Source organism: Talpa occidentalis, unplaced genomic scaffold (genome assembly GCF_014898055.3).
Source record: "Talpa occidentalis isolate TD23 unplaced genomic scaffold, MPIMG_talOcc4v2.1 talOcc4.17, whole genome shotgun sequence".
NCBI classification, from domain to species: domain Eukaryota; kingdom Metazoa; phylum Chordata; class Mammalia; order Eulipotyphla; family Talpidae; genus Talpa; species Talpa occidentalis.
The window spans coordinates 10,892,907-10,909,856 of NW_023601754.1; the positions used below are offsets into that span (position 1 = coordinate 10,892,907).

The following is a 16,950-nucleotide window of genomic DNA, read 5'->3' on the forward strand; positions in this document are numbered from 1 at the left end:
TCTTTCTTTTTCCTTCAGTCTCTGTTGTCATCATCAAATTTGTTGTTGCCTTATCCAGAGTATCTCCATTGCCCAAGGTCCTTGCTTACAGGGAGCGCAAATTTTATTGCAAGACATTTTCTCAACAAAGGTGATTTTCATCTAAAAGGAATTCTTAACCCAGCTCCGTAGAGAAGAAAATTGTACCGATTACATTACATAATACATATTGTTTTATTCAAAGGGGATAAAAAGATTTTGACATCATTAAACTGCCTTCCTTTTCTCTCTTTTCCAAGCTCTTGTAGGATGCACCTCCATTCCCAACTACACCATGCCATTTCCCTCCTTTTTCCTGGACATTACCAGGAAGGGGTGAACTAAGGGTAGCACTTAACTGTCTTCTTATTTTAGGAACATCATGGAATTTTCCTCAGAGGTTTGTGGCTTGATGCATTAACTGCCCTTCAGGATACTGACTTCACAAGTGGAATTGTGTGTGCATCTTAAAAACCAAGTGATGCATCTTTTCTAGCAGAAAACATTAAAGATTCAAGTCTGACTTGGACCAGGGGCCATAATAATGAGGAAGTTGTTAGAACCATTCATCAGGAACGAGGTAGAAGGAGGTCAAGTCTGGGGACCTGATCACTTGCGTCCTTTCTGTCCTTAGACCGGACATATCTGAGCAAGGGTGGGAACCTGTTTGGGGTGGAAGACAGAAGTCTCACCTGACTTTGAGCTCCTCTTTCTCAGCACATCTGAACTCTGAGAGAGTCAAGGAGAGTTATATAGAGAAGTTAGTCAGGAGAGGGGGAAGCATGGAGAAAGACATGCACAGGGCATAAAAGGTGGACCAAGAGAGTACAAAATGTTTAGAAGCTTCCAGAAATCTCTGCTCATGTCCCCATCTGAAAAATTATGCTTTGGTACCATATAACAACAGCGATTAACATTTTTCCATACTTATTATATGCCAGACATGATGTTTAATGAACAAATGAGAAGGTGTTCAACTTTATTGTCGCTAGAGAAATGCAAGTTTGAAATTACAAAATGATAGTGCTATAAACTCACGAGAATAGCTAACAGTAAAATGTCAGAAAATACCAACTATTGCTCAGCAGCAACTGAATTCTCATAGACTGCTAGTAGGGATTTAATTTGGAACAACTCCTTTGGAAAACTGATTGGCATTATCTGTTAAGGGTGCTCTGTTACCCAATAATTTCATCTGATCTGGAAATTATAAACGTATTATCACTAAGTGATATGTACAAGGACTTTCATAGCAGCAGTCCTTGTAATAGCCCTAAATTGCAAACAAATTTATCAAGAATATGACAGAAAATTAAGTCAGAATATTGACAAAAGGGACTATTATACAGTAGTGCGAATGAATAAACTCCAACTATATGCAACATTGTGGATAAATCTTACTCCTCATAGTAACTCTGTGAGATAGTTTTGTTATTATCTTCAAGTTTCAGATATTTATTAATCAGTGTAAACCCCAACACAGTATACCAACTTGATTTTGTGCATTTTGAGGGGAAGTGTTTCCTGGTTAAGGGAAAACCACATGCTGATGGCTTCTGAAAGACCTTTGTTTTAAGCAGCTTTATAGTGAAAGATTTTATTTAGAGTCTGCATGTTCCTTCTGCAGTTTGCTGTTGTCTTCATTGACTGAGAGGAACTTGTATTGATCATCGCGATCCAGTGTGTGCCAGGGTTCTGGGTTAATCTTTCTGTTCCAGCTGATGTCTAGATTGAACAAAGCCAAACGCATGACATATAGTGCTGCTCCAGTGTCTCCGGCTTCAGTCGATAAAGAGGGGCCGGGATGCTTGTTGGCCTGACTGAGCATCTGGTGGAGCATGGTTGAGGGAGAGGCCTTGGGCTGGGAAGGAAAGCAGAACAAATCTTAGTTTTTATTATTAGCCTATTTTATAAATGAGGAGACTGAGCTCAGAGAGAATGAGTTGGCTAAGCCCGCAAAACTAGTAGAGTGGCTAGGATTCAAGCCGTGGCAGTTGGTTGAGTTCCAGCCCTTAGCCACTATGCTCTGTTGCGTATGAGTGAATGCTTCACACAAAAAATAGTGTTGGTCCTCCGTGCAACCCTGTGCAGGGGACACTGTTACTGTGCCCATTGATTGCGTTTCCTTGTCTGTGGTGGGGGGAACGGATATGGAGAGGTAAAATAATGAGGTAACTAAGGATATGTGACAAAGCCAGAACACTACGCCGGGTCTGTGTGCCACAGCGTCTGTGCTGCCACCTCCCACCACATGCCTCCCCTCAGCACCAACCAGGGCAACAGAACCAAGGGGGCAGCACCCAAACAGGAAGCCCTGCTCCTGGCCACAGAGCTTGAGATCCTTGAGCTGTATCCATTTACAAAAACAAGCAGAATTTGAGACCAAACCCCTCAGATTTCTTGTGGCCAACTGGCTTCTGAGCAAAGTCTCTGCTATCAGTTGTTTTCACACACTTTCAAAGGAAGAGGAAGCCAAAAACACATGCTCGTCTCAGTCAGCTGTCCCGGGGGTGTGATACTGCTCTCACTGGGTGTTCCCATCTCACCATTTCAACGCCAGCGCCAGAAACGCTCGCCTTTAAGGGGAAGCCACGAGTTGCTTCTTCCATCTCGGCTTTCTCACCGGCGGGCGCTGGGGAGGAGGTGATGCGGTTATCGTGACACAATTTAAAATGTGGCGCAGTGTTTGTGCACGGGGGAAAGGACTGATTTATTCTCTGTCCTCCAGCTTCCATGCTGGGTTAGTGGGTATCAACAGCTTTCATAAGTAGACTTTTGGAGAGCAGATTTTTAAAAATTATATTTTATATCATTGTTCATTTTGTACAATGTTTGCTTCCTCCTCTCAGGTGTGGTCCCCGTCAGATTCCCACTACCAGGTCACCCGTGCACCATCACCACAGTCCGCTGTGCTCTCCCCTCCCCTGTTTTGACCCCTCTCGTTCCCACTCCCCTGCAGAATGTCTCTTTTATAGTTGCCTGTTAATTTAATTTTATTTTTTTAAACACTATAATAATTACTTTTAATATTTAGAATTAGGAGAACCAGAACTTTCTCCTGGACTCCAGTTTACATATTCTCTTTTTTTTTTTTTTAATTTTTTTTTTAAAGATTTATTTATTATTTACTTATTTATACAAGCACTGGGTAAGTCAGAAGCGCGGGAGGGTGAGAGAATTCACCAGGGCCAGAGCGGGGAGCAGAGCAGGCAGAAGGACCGAAGTACACTGCTGAGGGGAGCAGCGGGCGGCAGGGGAGGCCTGCGCGCCATGTGGGACCCTCCTCTGGTGGCCGGGGAGCAGCCGGGGATCGAACTGGCACTGCAGAGGTTGCTGGCAGCTTCGCAACCCAGCACTCAACCGCTGCGCCACCGGGGAGGCCCTTACATATTCTCAATGGGCTTGTGCGGCCAGTAGGGATACTTCTTCTTGTCTAACTTGGTTTCCGGGAAGACTTCATTCAAGTCCTTGATGGTCATCTGATCAAAAGGAATTATGGTCTTTATCTTCTCCAGCTCTATCTGGTACTCTTCAATCCTGGCCTTTGAGAGGTTCAAAAACTCAGCATAACTTTTCACATCTCCTTTTTCTTCAGCATCCACCAGGGCAGTATATTTATCCTCTGGTACAGGAACCTTCAGGGCCTTGAACTGCTTCTCAAAGTCATCTACTAAGCCAGCCTTCTTCACATTGGCCTTGTAGTAAGCCCAGTTGATAGCAGGGGGATTCTCAGGGAGAGTAGCCAACCTGGAGATGAGGGTCTCATTCCAGGATTTCAGGGAGTTGGCAATAGCCTTTTGGTTTCGGGGGATGATCTCTCCAAAAGCTACCCAGTCAATGGCTTTTAGAGCAAGTTTTCGCCCAGCCATCTTGAGATCTTCGTGACCACCAGACAGACCCTAGGCTGGGAGCCCAAGTCGTTCCTCTGCTGCCTCTGCTGCCAGGAGGACCCGGAGCTGGACTCGGACAAGGTGCACCCCGCCCTTGGGCGTGCCCCTGGCCTGCAGAGACCCGCGCTCCGCCTCTTAATTTTGTTTTATTTATTATTATTTCCTGACCTCTTATTTGGTTCCCTTATAGTCCTCCTGTAAGTGAAACCATCCAATTTTTTTTTTTTTTTTTTTTTTTTGTGGGACCCTCGCCTGAGGCCGAGGAACGAACCAGCACTGCAGAGGCTGCAGGCAGCCCGGCAGCCTAGCACTCAACTGCTGCACCACCAGGGGAGGCCCACCAGCCGATATTTTTAAAGAATATTTGGAAAACCTAAATAAGAGACCAGGAAAAAGACTAATCAATACAAAGTAAAAATCAACATCAACAAGCAACTATAAACCAGAGACACACTGGGGTGGGGTGGGGGAGGGAGAGGCGGGGAAAGGAAGGACTAGAGTCAAAATAAGGGGGGTGCAATTGTATGGGGAATATAACCAAAATGAAAATGCATACATTGTGCAAAGATGAAAAAAGATGTAAGAATTATATAAAATAAAATATTTTTAAAAAAAGAATGGATTTTCTTTTTAAGGACAGACAGTTTTATAGGAAAATTGATCAGAACAGCGAGTTCCCATGTACCCTCTTCCTAACCCAGCGTTTCCTGTTATTAACAGCTTGCATTAGTGGATTACGTTTGTACCGTTTGGGAGCTACTATCAATACATTGTTATTAATTGGAGTTGGTCATTTATTCAGATTCCCTTAGTTTTTACCCAATGTCCTTTTCTGCCCTGGGATCCCATCCCACATTTCACTTAGTTGTCATGTTTACTTAGTTTCCCCTCTGTTGTGACAGACTTGTCTGTGTTCGGATGACCTTGATGGTTTTGAGGAGTATTGGTCCTGTATATTGTCCTCTATTCCTCGATTGAAATTTGTCTGAGGTTTTTCTCATGATTAGGCTGGGTGTGGGGGAGGAAGGTCGTAGAGGTAAGGAGCCTAACGGGTTTTTTAAATGTCTTGGTGTGGAGTATGAGGGCTTCTGGTGCCCGCTCCACGCGACCACATTTGCCATGTGACCACAGCTGCCTTCCTCTTTAACAGTTGAGTTTAACGGTTGAATTTATTTAAAAATAAATTGGTATTTTCTTAAAGTAATTTTCCTCCAAGAAGACTAAATGGTGTGCATGTATGTGCATGTGTATGATTGTGTGAGTACGCATGCAGGAATGTTTGTGTGCACACGTAGCATGTGTATTATGTGTATGTGTGTGTTTGTGTGCATGTGTGTGTGTGGATGCGTGTGCATGCCGTGCAGACTCACTGGGGAGGATTTTCCGGGTCATGGCTTGAGCTGAGGAAGAGAGCTGGCCGTGACTGCAGTCTGCTGTGGGTAGGTCTGGTCCCCTTGCTCATAGTTAGTTGCTATCAAGCTGGAAAAAATGAGAGGCAAAAGGAAGAGAAGGAGAACATATACCTGCCCAGAAGTGTGTGTGGGTGCTCAACAAAACCTTCACTCAGTTTTCTTTTTTAGCGACTTAAAACAGAAACCTCTCTGATGTCAGTGTGGTGGGGACTCCCCACAGCCGAGCTGGGCCCTTGGGCGGCATGGGGTTGCTTGCGGGCTGCAGTCAGGGGTCAGCCGCTCCCCACCGTGTTGCACTTTAATCACAAACACCTTCTAAAATTCACCAGCTTAACCTCAACTACTTAAAACTTCTATAATGCAGAGAGCTTTTGTCACTCCCCAGGCACGGTGTGTAAATGTAAATTGAATCCCTTGCTAGGGACAGCTGGTTGTCTGTCAGTGTGAAACGAGTCCGTTGTGCTTGATGTACGATATGGCTGTCCTAAATTTTAATGGGCAAGAGAAAATGCTTTTCAAATTCCATCTTCCAATTATTCATAGAAGTCTACACTCCTCATTATTAAAGTTTAAAAGTGCATGAGGAATTGATGAACATCTCCTAGGCAGCCTGTTGAGGAAGCTATGAGCGTTCTAGACCAGGGGCGCTTTTTATTATGTCCTGCCCAATGCTAGGCAGGAAAAGGGCTAACAGAGGTGGGGAAATGGTGGATAGAGCAGGAGCCATGGGGCGGGAGTGCTCATAGGCAAGCATTTGGATAATTTGCTGGATTAATTAATCAGGAAGATAAATGCTCTCTTTGCATATTTATGAACATTGACTTGTTAGCAGCTCATGGAAGCTGTACTGTGGGGGAAGCCAAAGGCCATGCAGACATAGTCACCATCGATTTGGAAAGTTTTTATTTCCTGAGCTATCTTGTGAGAGTGGAATAAGAGCTGTTAGTCTGGGATGGGAAATAGCCACCGGTCGTCTAATAAAAGCAGCAGCTGGAACCAAACCGCTGGTGTTTCCACAGTGTGGGAGCAGAAATAAATATGGTTTGTTGAGGGTTTAGGTAGCAAGGTACAGACATTGATAGGCCAAAGACAGTTGGTCAGAAATAGGAAGAACACATGTAATTCCAGTATATCCATGTAACTCTGATGTTATCTTTATCTTGACTCTCAAGAAGTCTGTCTCTCTCTCTCTCTCTCACACACATACACACACACACACACACACCCCCCTATGTATATGTCAACCATCTTCTTCATATTGCCTCGTTAATAAAATAATTTAGGAATATTTTGAAATGCTTCTTTTTGGGTGCATAATCCATGCCATGAGTACCTTCATTAGTTCAGGGAGGCAATAATTGATAAACAGCTGCTGCTCCCCTATTTTGAGTTTTATGTCTCAGTTATTTAGCTTAAATCCTAACATAATTTTAGATGTTACCTTGTTTTTATCCACCATCAAAAGTCAGTGCCTTCAGTTTTCAAAGTCATGACCATGTCTGATGGGTCAATATCTAGAACCAGACCCTGTCAGGGGCATTGCTGGCTGCTATTAACCCCTCTGATGGGTCCATCTGCCTTCCTAATGAAGCCAGGGACCTAAGGGCTCTCTAAAGCCTCAGGGCTGGTCTAATGGGAAGACAGGGCTAATGGGGTGCTTTTAAATTTTGACTGTCTTGTTTCTCCTAATATTCTGCTTGGTCAGTTTATGAAAGACCTCAATAAAAGGCTAAATGTCTGCCTCCTTCTACCCCGCCCCCCCCATGTCGTCATTACAAGGCTGTCCCCCTTTAAATTTAGAGTGGCTGGAAAATAAACAGCAGAGAATTTTTCGCCCTCTTCTTTTTTTGATCTGTATTATCTGACACAGTTGATACAGATTGAATACCCTGATGTCTGAGAGGTGTGTGCTTGAATGAATGAATAGATCTGACATTTTCCTCTCCATTTCTATAACAGGATATTATAATTATCAGAGCAAAATTTTCATACGGACTCAAATCAAACATTTTTTCTTTGCTTCTAGGTCATCTGGGATTTCACAAATCCTCATTTTGTCAGAAAAAAAGCACACCTGAGATTTATCACAATCCCCTCTAAAGTCAGTTAGGCGCCCACCTCCATTTTCATCTTTATGAAGTTCCTGTTGTCACTCTCCAGGCTTATTTCCAAGTGTTTAAGGTGAGACTTTTTTCTCAGAAGTAGTCATCTTCCTCAGGGACAAGCCCTGAAGAGCTGTTCTCAGGGACATTGTAGGTCTCCTCTTCTGGAAGCTTTGCCCCTGCTCTTCCTCTGCTCTTAAGACTCTTGCTTGTTCAGGTGGCATTTCCAGTGCCCTGCATGGAGCGAATGCTCACTGGTGAGCTGTGGAGTATGTTAAAGGAATAAATGAGGGGGACCATGAGCTAACTTCTCAGTGACCCCCCCAGTGAAAGGCACTATCTGCTCTTAGAGCAAGGACTCCATGCAATATTTACTAAACCCATCGCAGGGCATATTAATAAGTGAGTCAACATTTTACTGGTCCTTCACTGGCCACTTCAAATTCAGCCTTCTCTGGAGCTTTCTGACAACTCCAACCAACCACAGTCTCCTTACTGCCCTCTGCTTATGAAAGGCTTTTATAAATCAGTATAGTGGTATTTTTGTGTATGTAGCACATCAGTTTTTGCATGTTTACAGGCTCACCTTCTCTTGATTGCAAACTCTGTGTGGGTGCTAATTTTTGTGGGGTTTGACATTTATGCAATTTTGGAAGCCCTCTATTATAGAAACAAATTAGGTGCAAATATGAATTTTTTCAAAATGAGTTATAACAAATTACAACATGAATGATGAATACCATATGAATAAGAAAATAAAAAATAGCAAGAATTTTATTTGTTACTTGCCTGCCACTTCTCTGTAATAATTTTCTCCTATAATTTTGTCTGCATAATTTTTCATTGCTCCTTTATGTAACAGTGGTTTTGTAGTACCATTTTCTCGAGGACAGATAGTTCAGTCTTTCCATGGCATGGTTGATGCAAATTACTGTTATATTAGTGACAGTTGCTTGTCTGTCTGTGCATGCTATCTCAGACATATACATTCTCTGCACTCCTACTACATAGTTGGGCCCTATAAACACAGGGACTCTATGTTGTGAGATTTTCATTAAAAAAAAAAAAAAGCAGGGCCTCCCCGGTGGTGCAGCGATTGAGCGCTGGGTTGCGAAGCTGCCCGCAGCCTCGGCAGCGCCGGTTTGATCCCCGGCTGCTTCCCGGCCACCGGAGGAGGGTCCCACATGGCGCGCAGACCTCTCCTGCCGCCCGCTGCTCCCCTCAGCAGTGTACTTCGGTCCTTCTGCCTGCTCTGCTCCCTGCTCTGGCTCTGGTGAATTCTCTCACCCTCCCGCACTTCTGACTGTACCCAGTGCTTGTATAAATAAATAAATAAATCTTTAAAAAAAAAAAAAAGCAAAAGAATGCACAGTGCTGTTATAATCAGGTACATTGCATTCCCAAGTATTTTCCTGATAGGACAGTTTTGGCTTCACCTGGGTATTGGCACAAACCAAATCCTCTGCTTACAGTTTTACATGCCTGATGGTTGGAAGCATTTTTCACATATTAGCTCTCCCCCTACTCCCTTTAAAGCGTAGGTCTTCTCTAAGACTTGTTCTGGGGCCTCTGACACTTTCATATCATGAATCAGTGTCTGATCCTGGGTGTTCATGTCTACGACTCTTTAAATTATGTCTCACATCCACCCGACTCAGCTCGTGTCTGGTGTCTGTTGACAAGTGTCTCTCTTTAGATTTCCTCTCGACAGTTCATCACTGGCTGTGTAGTCCTGTTGGCAATTGTTGGATTTGCATTTTCAGGAAGTTCAAAACAAAACAAAATCTGCTTTCAAATTCTGTTGCAATCCAGACAGAGTCCGTATTGGCAAATCCTCAGGACGTAAGGTAATACATATTTCCACCTACAAGCAAGACAGGGGGTGATTAAACATAGTGCTGACAGCTTTTGTTCCTAAGCTTTTGTTCCTTGGCCCTGAAAGAGATTTATAATTAGTCTTTTAACTGTTGAGCTGAGTCTGATGTCCTAACAGAGGTCCAGCTGACTTGTGCAAATGGAATAAATATACGTTTAAGTCTGTGGTCATGGAGGAGCAGTAGCAGAAGATGTAGCCCTGTAGAGACCTGCATGGGAGCTGGGGCTTGTGTCTTCTTGGCTAAATAAGATCTTACACTCAAGTCAGACCCACCTCAGTACTGCCACTTGCTGCCTGTGTGATTTTGGGCAAATCACATGTATTTCTGGGGCCTTTGTTCCTCATTTGAGAATTGGGGGGTTCGTGCATATGCAGTCAGCGCAGAGGCACGTAGTAAGCACCCTAGGCATATTAGGTGTCATTTCTTCTAAGCTGCTCTCTCCTCTCAGCTTATCTGGTACCTAGATGTCTGGTGTCCTTGGTTGTGTGAAACCTTTTCTCAGAAGCCAGCCCCTTCATCTGTTTTTGAAAAAAACTCTTTGTAGGGATGACAGCTTAGCCATTTTCTGTCCATAGGGCCCCAAATGTGTTTCACACATAACAATCCTTCTTGCTAACAGTCTGCTACTTACAGAGCAGTTCCTGTACTGTATTACTTGTTCTTCAAAACGACCCTCTGCTGGCGGTGTCACCGAGTTCACTGAGCTACTGTGCTCGCCTTTCTGCTGCCTTTCTCTAGGCATGTGCCCAGCAAGGGGGGTCATGCTGGTGTTCCTTTCTGGGAGAGGCCCCCCTCCTGCTCTCACTCATCTCACCTCGGGCTCATTCTCCGGAGAGGACTCGGGCTCATCCCACTGCCAGTCTCCACCAGCACGCCCTGTTTGACACTTTCATAGCATTTTCCACATCTGATATTTTACTTGTTTATTTTTTTTTAAGATTTATTTTTTATTTATACAATAGCTGGGGTACAGGCCAGAGGTACGGGAGGGTGAGGGGATTCGCCAGAGACAGAGTGGGGAGCAGAACAGGCAGAGAGACCAAAAGCACTGCTGAGGGGAGCAGCAGCGGAGACAGGACAGGTCTGCCTCGCCCTATGGGAATCTCCCTGGCTGGCTGGGAATCGAACCTGTGCTGCAGAGTCTGCGGACAGCCTCATATCACTGCATTCAACCCGCTATGCCATCGGGAGGCCCTACTTTTTTACTTTTTATCCAGCTTCTCACACTAGAATGTAGGTTCTGTAAGAGCAGAAATGTCCTCTTCATCTCCTTAGGGAGTGCATATTTAATAGGGGTGATATCATCCTCAGGAGGCAAAAAACAAACAAACAACAACTTGCTTAACACACACACATGCACAAACACAAACAGATATGCAGTATCTATGTGGCATTAAAATTTAGGAGAACATAATAAGGACAAAAATGTCTAAAAAGTCTACTTTGGGGAGAGATAATGGAATAAACATTTGAGAATAAAACAGTGCCAGCACAGAGGGGCCCATAAATAATGTTTTTGGAATGACTGAATCATGCCCTCCCATGGCTGCAGCCGCTGAGCTTCAGGGGGACGAGGTTGCTAGCTTTAGGATGGGAAGGTGGTAGACTGTAGAAATGAGTCTGCAGCCTATATTTCTTCTCGTGGTTTGCGTTCTCAGCTTCCCAGACAGTGTTCAGCATATGCTTTCTGAGCATATGCAGTCAGCGCAGAGGCATGTAGTATTCAGATTCAGAGAAGACAGTTTTCTTCTCGGTGGGCATTAATGATTTTCTGTGTGGCTCACCTCTGAAGTGGAAGGCATTTTCATTTCTTACTCTTGGTAAATAAGAGTGAAAAGATAAGCAATATCTTTCGTGTCTTAGTAACATTTTTCCAACATCCCTGGGCAGAAGAACTAGCAAGCAGTTGCACTTACTGAGTAATCTGAGCCAAAGAGCTTACTGTGTTCAGGTCCTAATAACTTAGTGTCTGTTGAGCACTGCATCCTCAAGTCTTGTATTTGTATTGGATGCCATCATCTTCGTTTCCTATTCCTCATTGATTTTTTTAAAGATTTATTTATCTATCTATCTATCTATCTATCTATCTATCTATCTATCTATCTATCTATCTATCTATCTATTTATTTATTTATTTATTTATTTATTTATACAAGCACTGGGTACAGTCAGAAGCGCGGGAGGGTGAGAGAATTCACCGAGCCAGAGCGGGGAGCAGAGCAGGCAGAAGGACCGAATGAAGTGCACTGCTGAGGGGAGCAGCGGGCGGCAGGAGAGGTCTGCGCGCCATGTGAGACCCTCCTCCGGTGGTCGGGGAGCAGCCGGGGATCGAACCGGCGCTGCAGAGGCTGCGGGCAGCTTCGCAACCCAGCACCCAACCGCTGCGCCACCGGGGAGGCCCTCCTCATTGATTTTTGGGGGGTCCCTGCTTTCATCACAGCAGTTACTGAGAACCCAGCTTTGAGAAGTTTTGATGTCATTGGAAGCAGTGTAATGATCTAGTGTTGAAACTGCTAGCTACCTAGTGGTCTCCAGCAGATGTTGCTGTGAGCCCCATGGAAATTGAAAAAACACTGAGATACCCCAGTGAGTTCAGCGTGATGCTCCAGGGTGCCTCAGCATGCAATTTGGGAACTGTGGAAGTAGATGCTGGCTTGAGCTGGAGTGGGGGAGAGAAGGGTGGGGGCTGGAAAGAATCGGGAAAATATATAGAAGTAAAACGTAGGAAGCAATGGGAGCTGGTTCAAAATGGTGACTGAACAGGATGTGGAGATGGAGAAATGAGGTTTGGAAAATAAAGTTTGGAACCTGGATGATTGGAGAACTGTCATGTAGTAGATGGCTTTGGGGTCCCTGCCCACCTTTACTTTCTTGATAATCAGCCATCTTCCACACAGGGGCGCCCCTGGTAGCCACATTCACTAACAGGGACTCCTCTCTCTGGCAGATGATGATGAGGACGCGAGTGGGGGTGGGGTGTGTGACTGGGAGGGGTCGGGGGGTGAGGAGGGTGCACTAGAGTCAAGCTAAAACAATCAGATTTTCTATCTTATGGATTTGGAGTTAAAACTTAAAACTTAATGTACTGGTTTCTTGTGTCCCTTGCAATAAATTATCACCAACTGAATGACTTCAAACAGTAGACAGTTATTCTCTATAGTCCTGTGGCCACAAGACTGACATCAAGGCAAAGGTGGGGCTATACTTGCTCTGGGGCCTCCTGCTTCTTTCAGTTTCACTCCAGTTTCACTCCAGTCCTCCTCTGTGATCACTACACATGTCCTCTTTATGTGTCCATGTCTGCAAAGACTTTTTCCAAATAAGTAATGTTCACAGGGCCCAGGGAGTAGGATGCAAACATGTCTTTTTGGGAGCCACCATTTAACCGGCTACAGTGAGAGATTTAAGATGCACATGTGCTGAGAGGATGGATGTGTGGGGCCCTAGGGATAGTATTTTGTAAGATTTGGGTGAAAGTAGAGAAAGGCAGGTCTAAGGTGGAGGAGAAAGATGGCATAGATGTAGAGAGAGAAGCAGAAACAAAGGGATATTGGCCCAGAGAAAGAGAGGCAGGGGGCAGCCCTGTTTTGCTTCTATTAACTTTCTGCTTCCTAGTTCTGTTCCCTGGAAGCCCAGCTCCCGCAGTTTCTATGATTCTGCAACAGATTCTCCTGTTTGCTTAAGCTAGTTCCAGTGGCTTTCTCTCATTTGCAAGCAGGAGTATTGATGACAGCAAAAGACATCTTAGTCAAGAGCTCTGACTAAGGCAAACAAAATAATAGGAGAGTCTCAATTTCACTAGACCTTCTGACTTCTCCAGGCTGTGACTTATGCTATCTAGGCCTCAGAGAAAATTCTGATGGTGGCTATTCAGAAAAGTGAGACTGATTAGAACTTTTTGTTTTTATAAAACAGGAAAAGGTGACTTATTTTTCTGTTTTGAACATAAGAAACAAAAACATTTTTCTTACAATCTTACTCTGCACACCCACTCAGAGCACGTGAGACAACTGTTTTCATTTTGATCAGCAGTGAAAGAGGGCACTGGCCAAATAGTGTTTGTGTGGTGAAGCATGCCTGGGATATAAAGGGACCAGAAATCCTGCCACTTGAGAAACTAAGAGGTTTGATCACTTTAGTCTGAAACTGGAGGACTTGAAGGCTCTGATGGATGGTTTTTATACGGGAAGGACTGACACCTAAGGAGAAATTAGACGTATTACTGGAAGTGACATCCTGGGAGAACTCAGGAAGTTTCCAAACATCTTAGCCATTCAAAAATCAAGTGGGTCTTAGAAGGACTCAGGCCCTGGCTTGTCTCTTACCCCATCCAAGGGTGAGGTCCCGTTAGGGGCTGGTGGCCCCACTTAAGAATGGAGACATGGGGACTATGGGCTGCTCTTCTTTGTTTTTGGCTGCTGGAGTCATGCCATGGCAGGGCAGGCATTTAGAAAGTTTCTTCCCCTCTTTGAGTGTTAGTTGAAAGGAGTGCAGCTGAAACTGTAACCAGGAGGCATAATGTTTCCTGAAAATGCTCAGTGGTGAGAATTGCAAGCAACAGCAGTAGCATTGGGATCGGGCTTTAAAGGAGAGGGTGAGAGCTTCAGCCAGCTAGTGTTGCAGTTGGGGATCAAGTTCTCCTCCCAGAATATGGAGGCACCAAAGCCGCTCTAGATGACAGTAGTTATTTCGTATTTAGAGATGGTGACATTCTTGCGAGGCACCTAGACGGAAATAAATCACAATTGAAATGGCGCCATGAGGAGATGTCCCTTTCTTCATAAGTTCTGAGATCTTTCATCATGTAAATAATCCCATCTCTCTTGTTTTGAGATAAACTCATTATATCCCCCTCCCCTGCCTCCCCCAAAAGAGTGGGGATGCTGTGTCCTTCCTAGGAACTTTTTAGCTTGAGGGAAAAGTAGGAGCCGTGGCCACACTCACTGGCTTTGGCTCTCAGCTTCTCCAGCATGGCCTCTGGGGCTGGGGATCAGATGCTCATCTTTGGTCTGAGCTGAGTCTAGGTGGCTTTAGATAGTCTGTTTTTGTCCTGTAATAATATGCACGTTAATCTTTAGCTTTAGACAGTCTCTGTTCTGTACTCTTACTAGAGAATAGCACACATTTCTGCCTTTATCTACAGACTGCCTCATAGTTTGTTTTTTTTTTTAAAGACTTATTTATTTATACAAGAACCAGAGTACAGGCCAGATGTGCGTGGGAGGGTGAGAAGATTCACCAGAGACAGAGTGGGGGACAGAACAGGCAGACTGACTGAAATGCACTGCTGAGGGGAGCACCGGGCGAGTCAGGAGAGGTCTGCTTCGCCATGTGGGATTCTCACCGGCTGGCCAGGTTCAAATCGGTGCTGCAGAGGCTGAGGACAGCTTCACAGCGTGGCGCTCAACCACCTCTGCCACCAGGGAGGCCCCTACCTCATAGTTTTTATGTAACCCTTGAGTCAAGCTTCATGTGGGGGCTGCTGCTTAATTTTTGTCTTCTGGTCATTCTTTAAAATGTCTCTGCAAGGGCCTCCCCATTGGCACAGTGGTTGAGCTGGGTTGCGAAGCTGCCCGCAGCCTCTGCAGCACCAGTTTGATACCCGGCTGCTCCCCGGCCACCAGAGGAGGGTCCCACATGGTGCGCAGACCTCTCCTGTCGCCCGCTGCTCCCCTCAGCAGTGTACTTTGGTCCTTCTGCTGCTCTGCTCCCCGCTCTGGCTCTGGTGAATTCTCTCACCCTCCCATGCTTCTGACTGTACCCAGTGCCTGTATAAATAAATAAATAAAATAAATAAATAAATCTTTAAAAAAAAAAAGTCTCTGCATGGCAAATTGTTTCCCTGCCTGTGGGGGAACTCAGTTAGGTGCCCAAACTTTTAGGGACCCTTTTGAGTGTCAAAATGTAGTCTCAAAACAGTTGTCAAAGTGTTCTGTCCAAGGTGGTAATCAAAACTTTTAACTTCATTCAAAGTTGTACCTCCTCTTCTCCTTTTTTAAGTTTAAGGACTGCCAGCAAGAGACCTCCAGTTGGAGAATGAAAGCATGAGCAGCGTCTTCCTCCTTTGCTGTCCTCTCCTAGGGTTCACTGCCAGGCGCTACACCTGTGCCCCCAGCTGCATAGCTCTTTTCTGGCTCCTCTGGGATTAGACCCTGAGGAAGGAGGAGAGAACACTGCAAGGAAGTTGTTACTTGTCTGCTAAGGCACTGACTCAACTGATGCTTCTCTGGAGGGCACTTTCAAGAGTCTTTCCAAAAACTTACCCTCATCTGCACCCTGCAGTTTGCTTAATGAGGCCAAACGCACCTCTTTTGGCTGATTCTTGCTTTTCCGTGGTCCCTAGGAACCTAATACTCTCAGCTTCTCTTTGCTAAAGTCTCTTTGTCCCACTAGAATCCCTCTTCGCAAGGACCCAAAATGACCCTACATACCTCTCTTGAGTGACGTACATTCTGCTCCTTAGAAAACACTCGCGTTTTTTTCCCTTGATAAATTCTGGGGGAAAGTGATGGGTGATTCCCGACCAGCCATCTCTTCCTTTGCTTGTTGTCCATTGACCAGTTCACTCATCTCTTGCCCTTTAGAACTTCCAGAGACTCAGACACAAGCACGCTGCGCTCTCTGATTTACGAAACTCTTTGGGTGGCGGCCTCCCGGCCTGCCCTTCTGCTGGCGAGGAGGCGGTGGGGCCGGCTCACAGTTCAGCTCTCTGAAGAAATCCTCTTTAGTCACCTACTCTTGACCCTTTTATACAGTTGAAAGGCTCGAGAGATGTCTAATAGGTTTTCTTTGTAAGTTTGCACCCTATTGTACCCATGGATGAAATGTCTATTTCAACATCTGTAGTAAAATATCAGTCATTTATTCAGCTAGTATTAAGTTCCACTGGACTGTGTTGTCCAGTAGAAATATAATGCAAGCCACCTATGTCATTTAACATTTCTAGCAGTCAGGTTAAAAAAAGAAACATATGAAATAAAATAATATACCTTATTTCAAGATGAAATCGGTATTAAAAATTATTGATGAGCTATTTTACACTCTTGTTTTGCCCTAACTCTCTAAAATCCAGAGTTTATACTTACTTGCCCTATCACATATCAGGTGCTCAGCCAAAGCACTTATGATCTAAATCATTCAATTCTACACACCTTTAGTTGGCCCATGCAATTTGTAATTCATTTATTCCATCAGCATTTAAGCTTGGTGAAGGTGGGGATGTCTTTGTTTTTGTCTCCACGGTGTACACTGCTCTTAAGTATCTGATGTGGAGGTTGGTGTCGTCAACATACATTTATTTGTTGTCCGTGCTGGGCCAGCTGTTTCAGGTGCTGGGATACTGTGTTGAATAACATGGATGCCATCTCTGTTCCCTTGGAGCTCACAGTCAATAAAAAGTAACCAGGGCTGTGAAGGAAATAATTGAGTGAAGTGATCGGGTGTGACTGGGCCCAGGGGGTGACAGAGGAGCAGGGTAAAGTGGCCAGTCCAGCAAAGAGCTGGGGGATGTGCAGTCGGCTGTGGATGGCCATGGTCCCGAAAGCTCTTTCCTTTTCAGCCAGAGGCCTTCCACCTTTTCTGCCACCCCACATTCATTTCTTTGCACTTTTGCCCCTTTTTGTGCGTTGCTGTCTTCCTTACTCTTCTATAG

The 16,950-nt window shown here is 44.8% G+C and overlaps 2 protein-coding genes and 1 pseudogene across 5 annotated transcripts in view; 2 read left to right on the forward strand and 1 right to left on the reverse strand.

Moving 5' to 3' along the window:
- The window catches only part of HYDIN (HYDIN axonemal central pair apparatus protein), a 415,526-nt gene that overhangs the window by 109,196 nt on the left and 289,380 nt on the right, over positions 1–16,950 (forward strand). The gene's annotated exons all lie outside the window — the stretch shown is intronic.
- Positions 3,402–3,908, reverse strand: LOC119249046 (ATP synthase subunit d, mitochondrial-like). The gene has a single exon (XM_037516093.2). The coding sequence runs from the start codon at positions 3,885–3,887 to the stop codon at positions 3,402–3,404; it is 486 nt and encodes a 161-aa protein (XP_037371990.1). The 5' UTR covers positions 3,888–3,908.
- Positions 13,676–14,083, forward strand: LOC119250305 (10 kDa heat shock protein, mitochondrial-like; annotated as a pseudogene).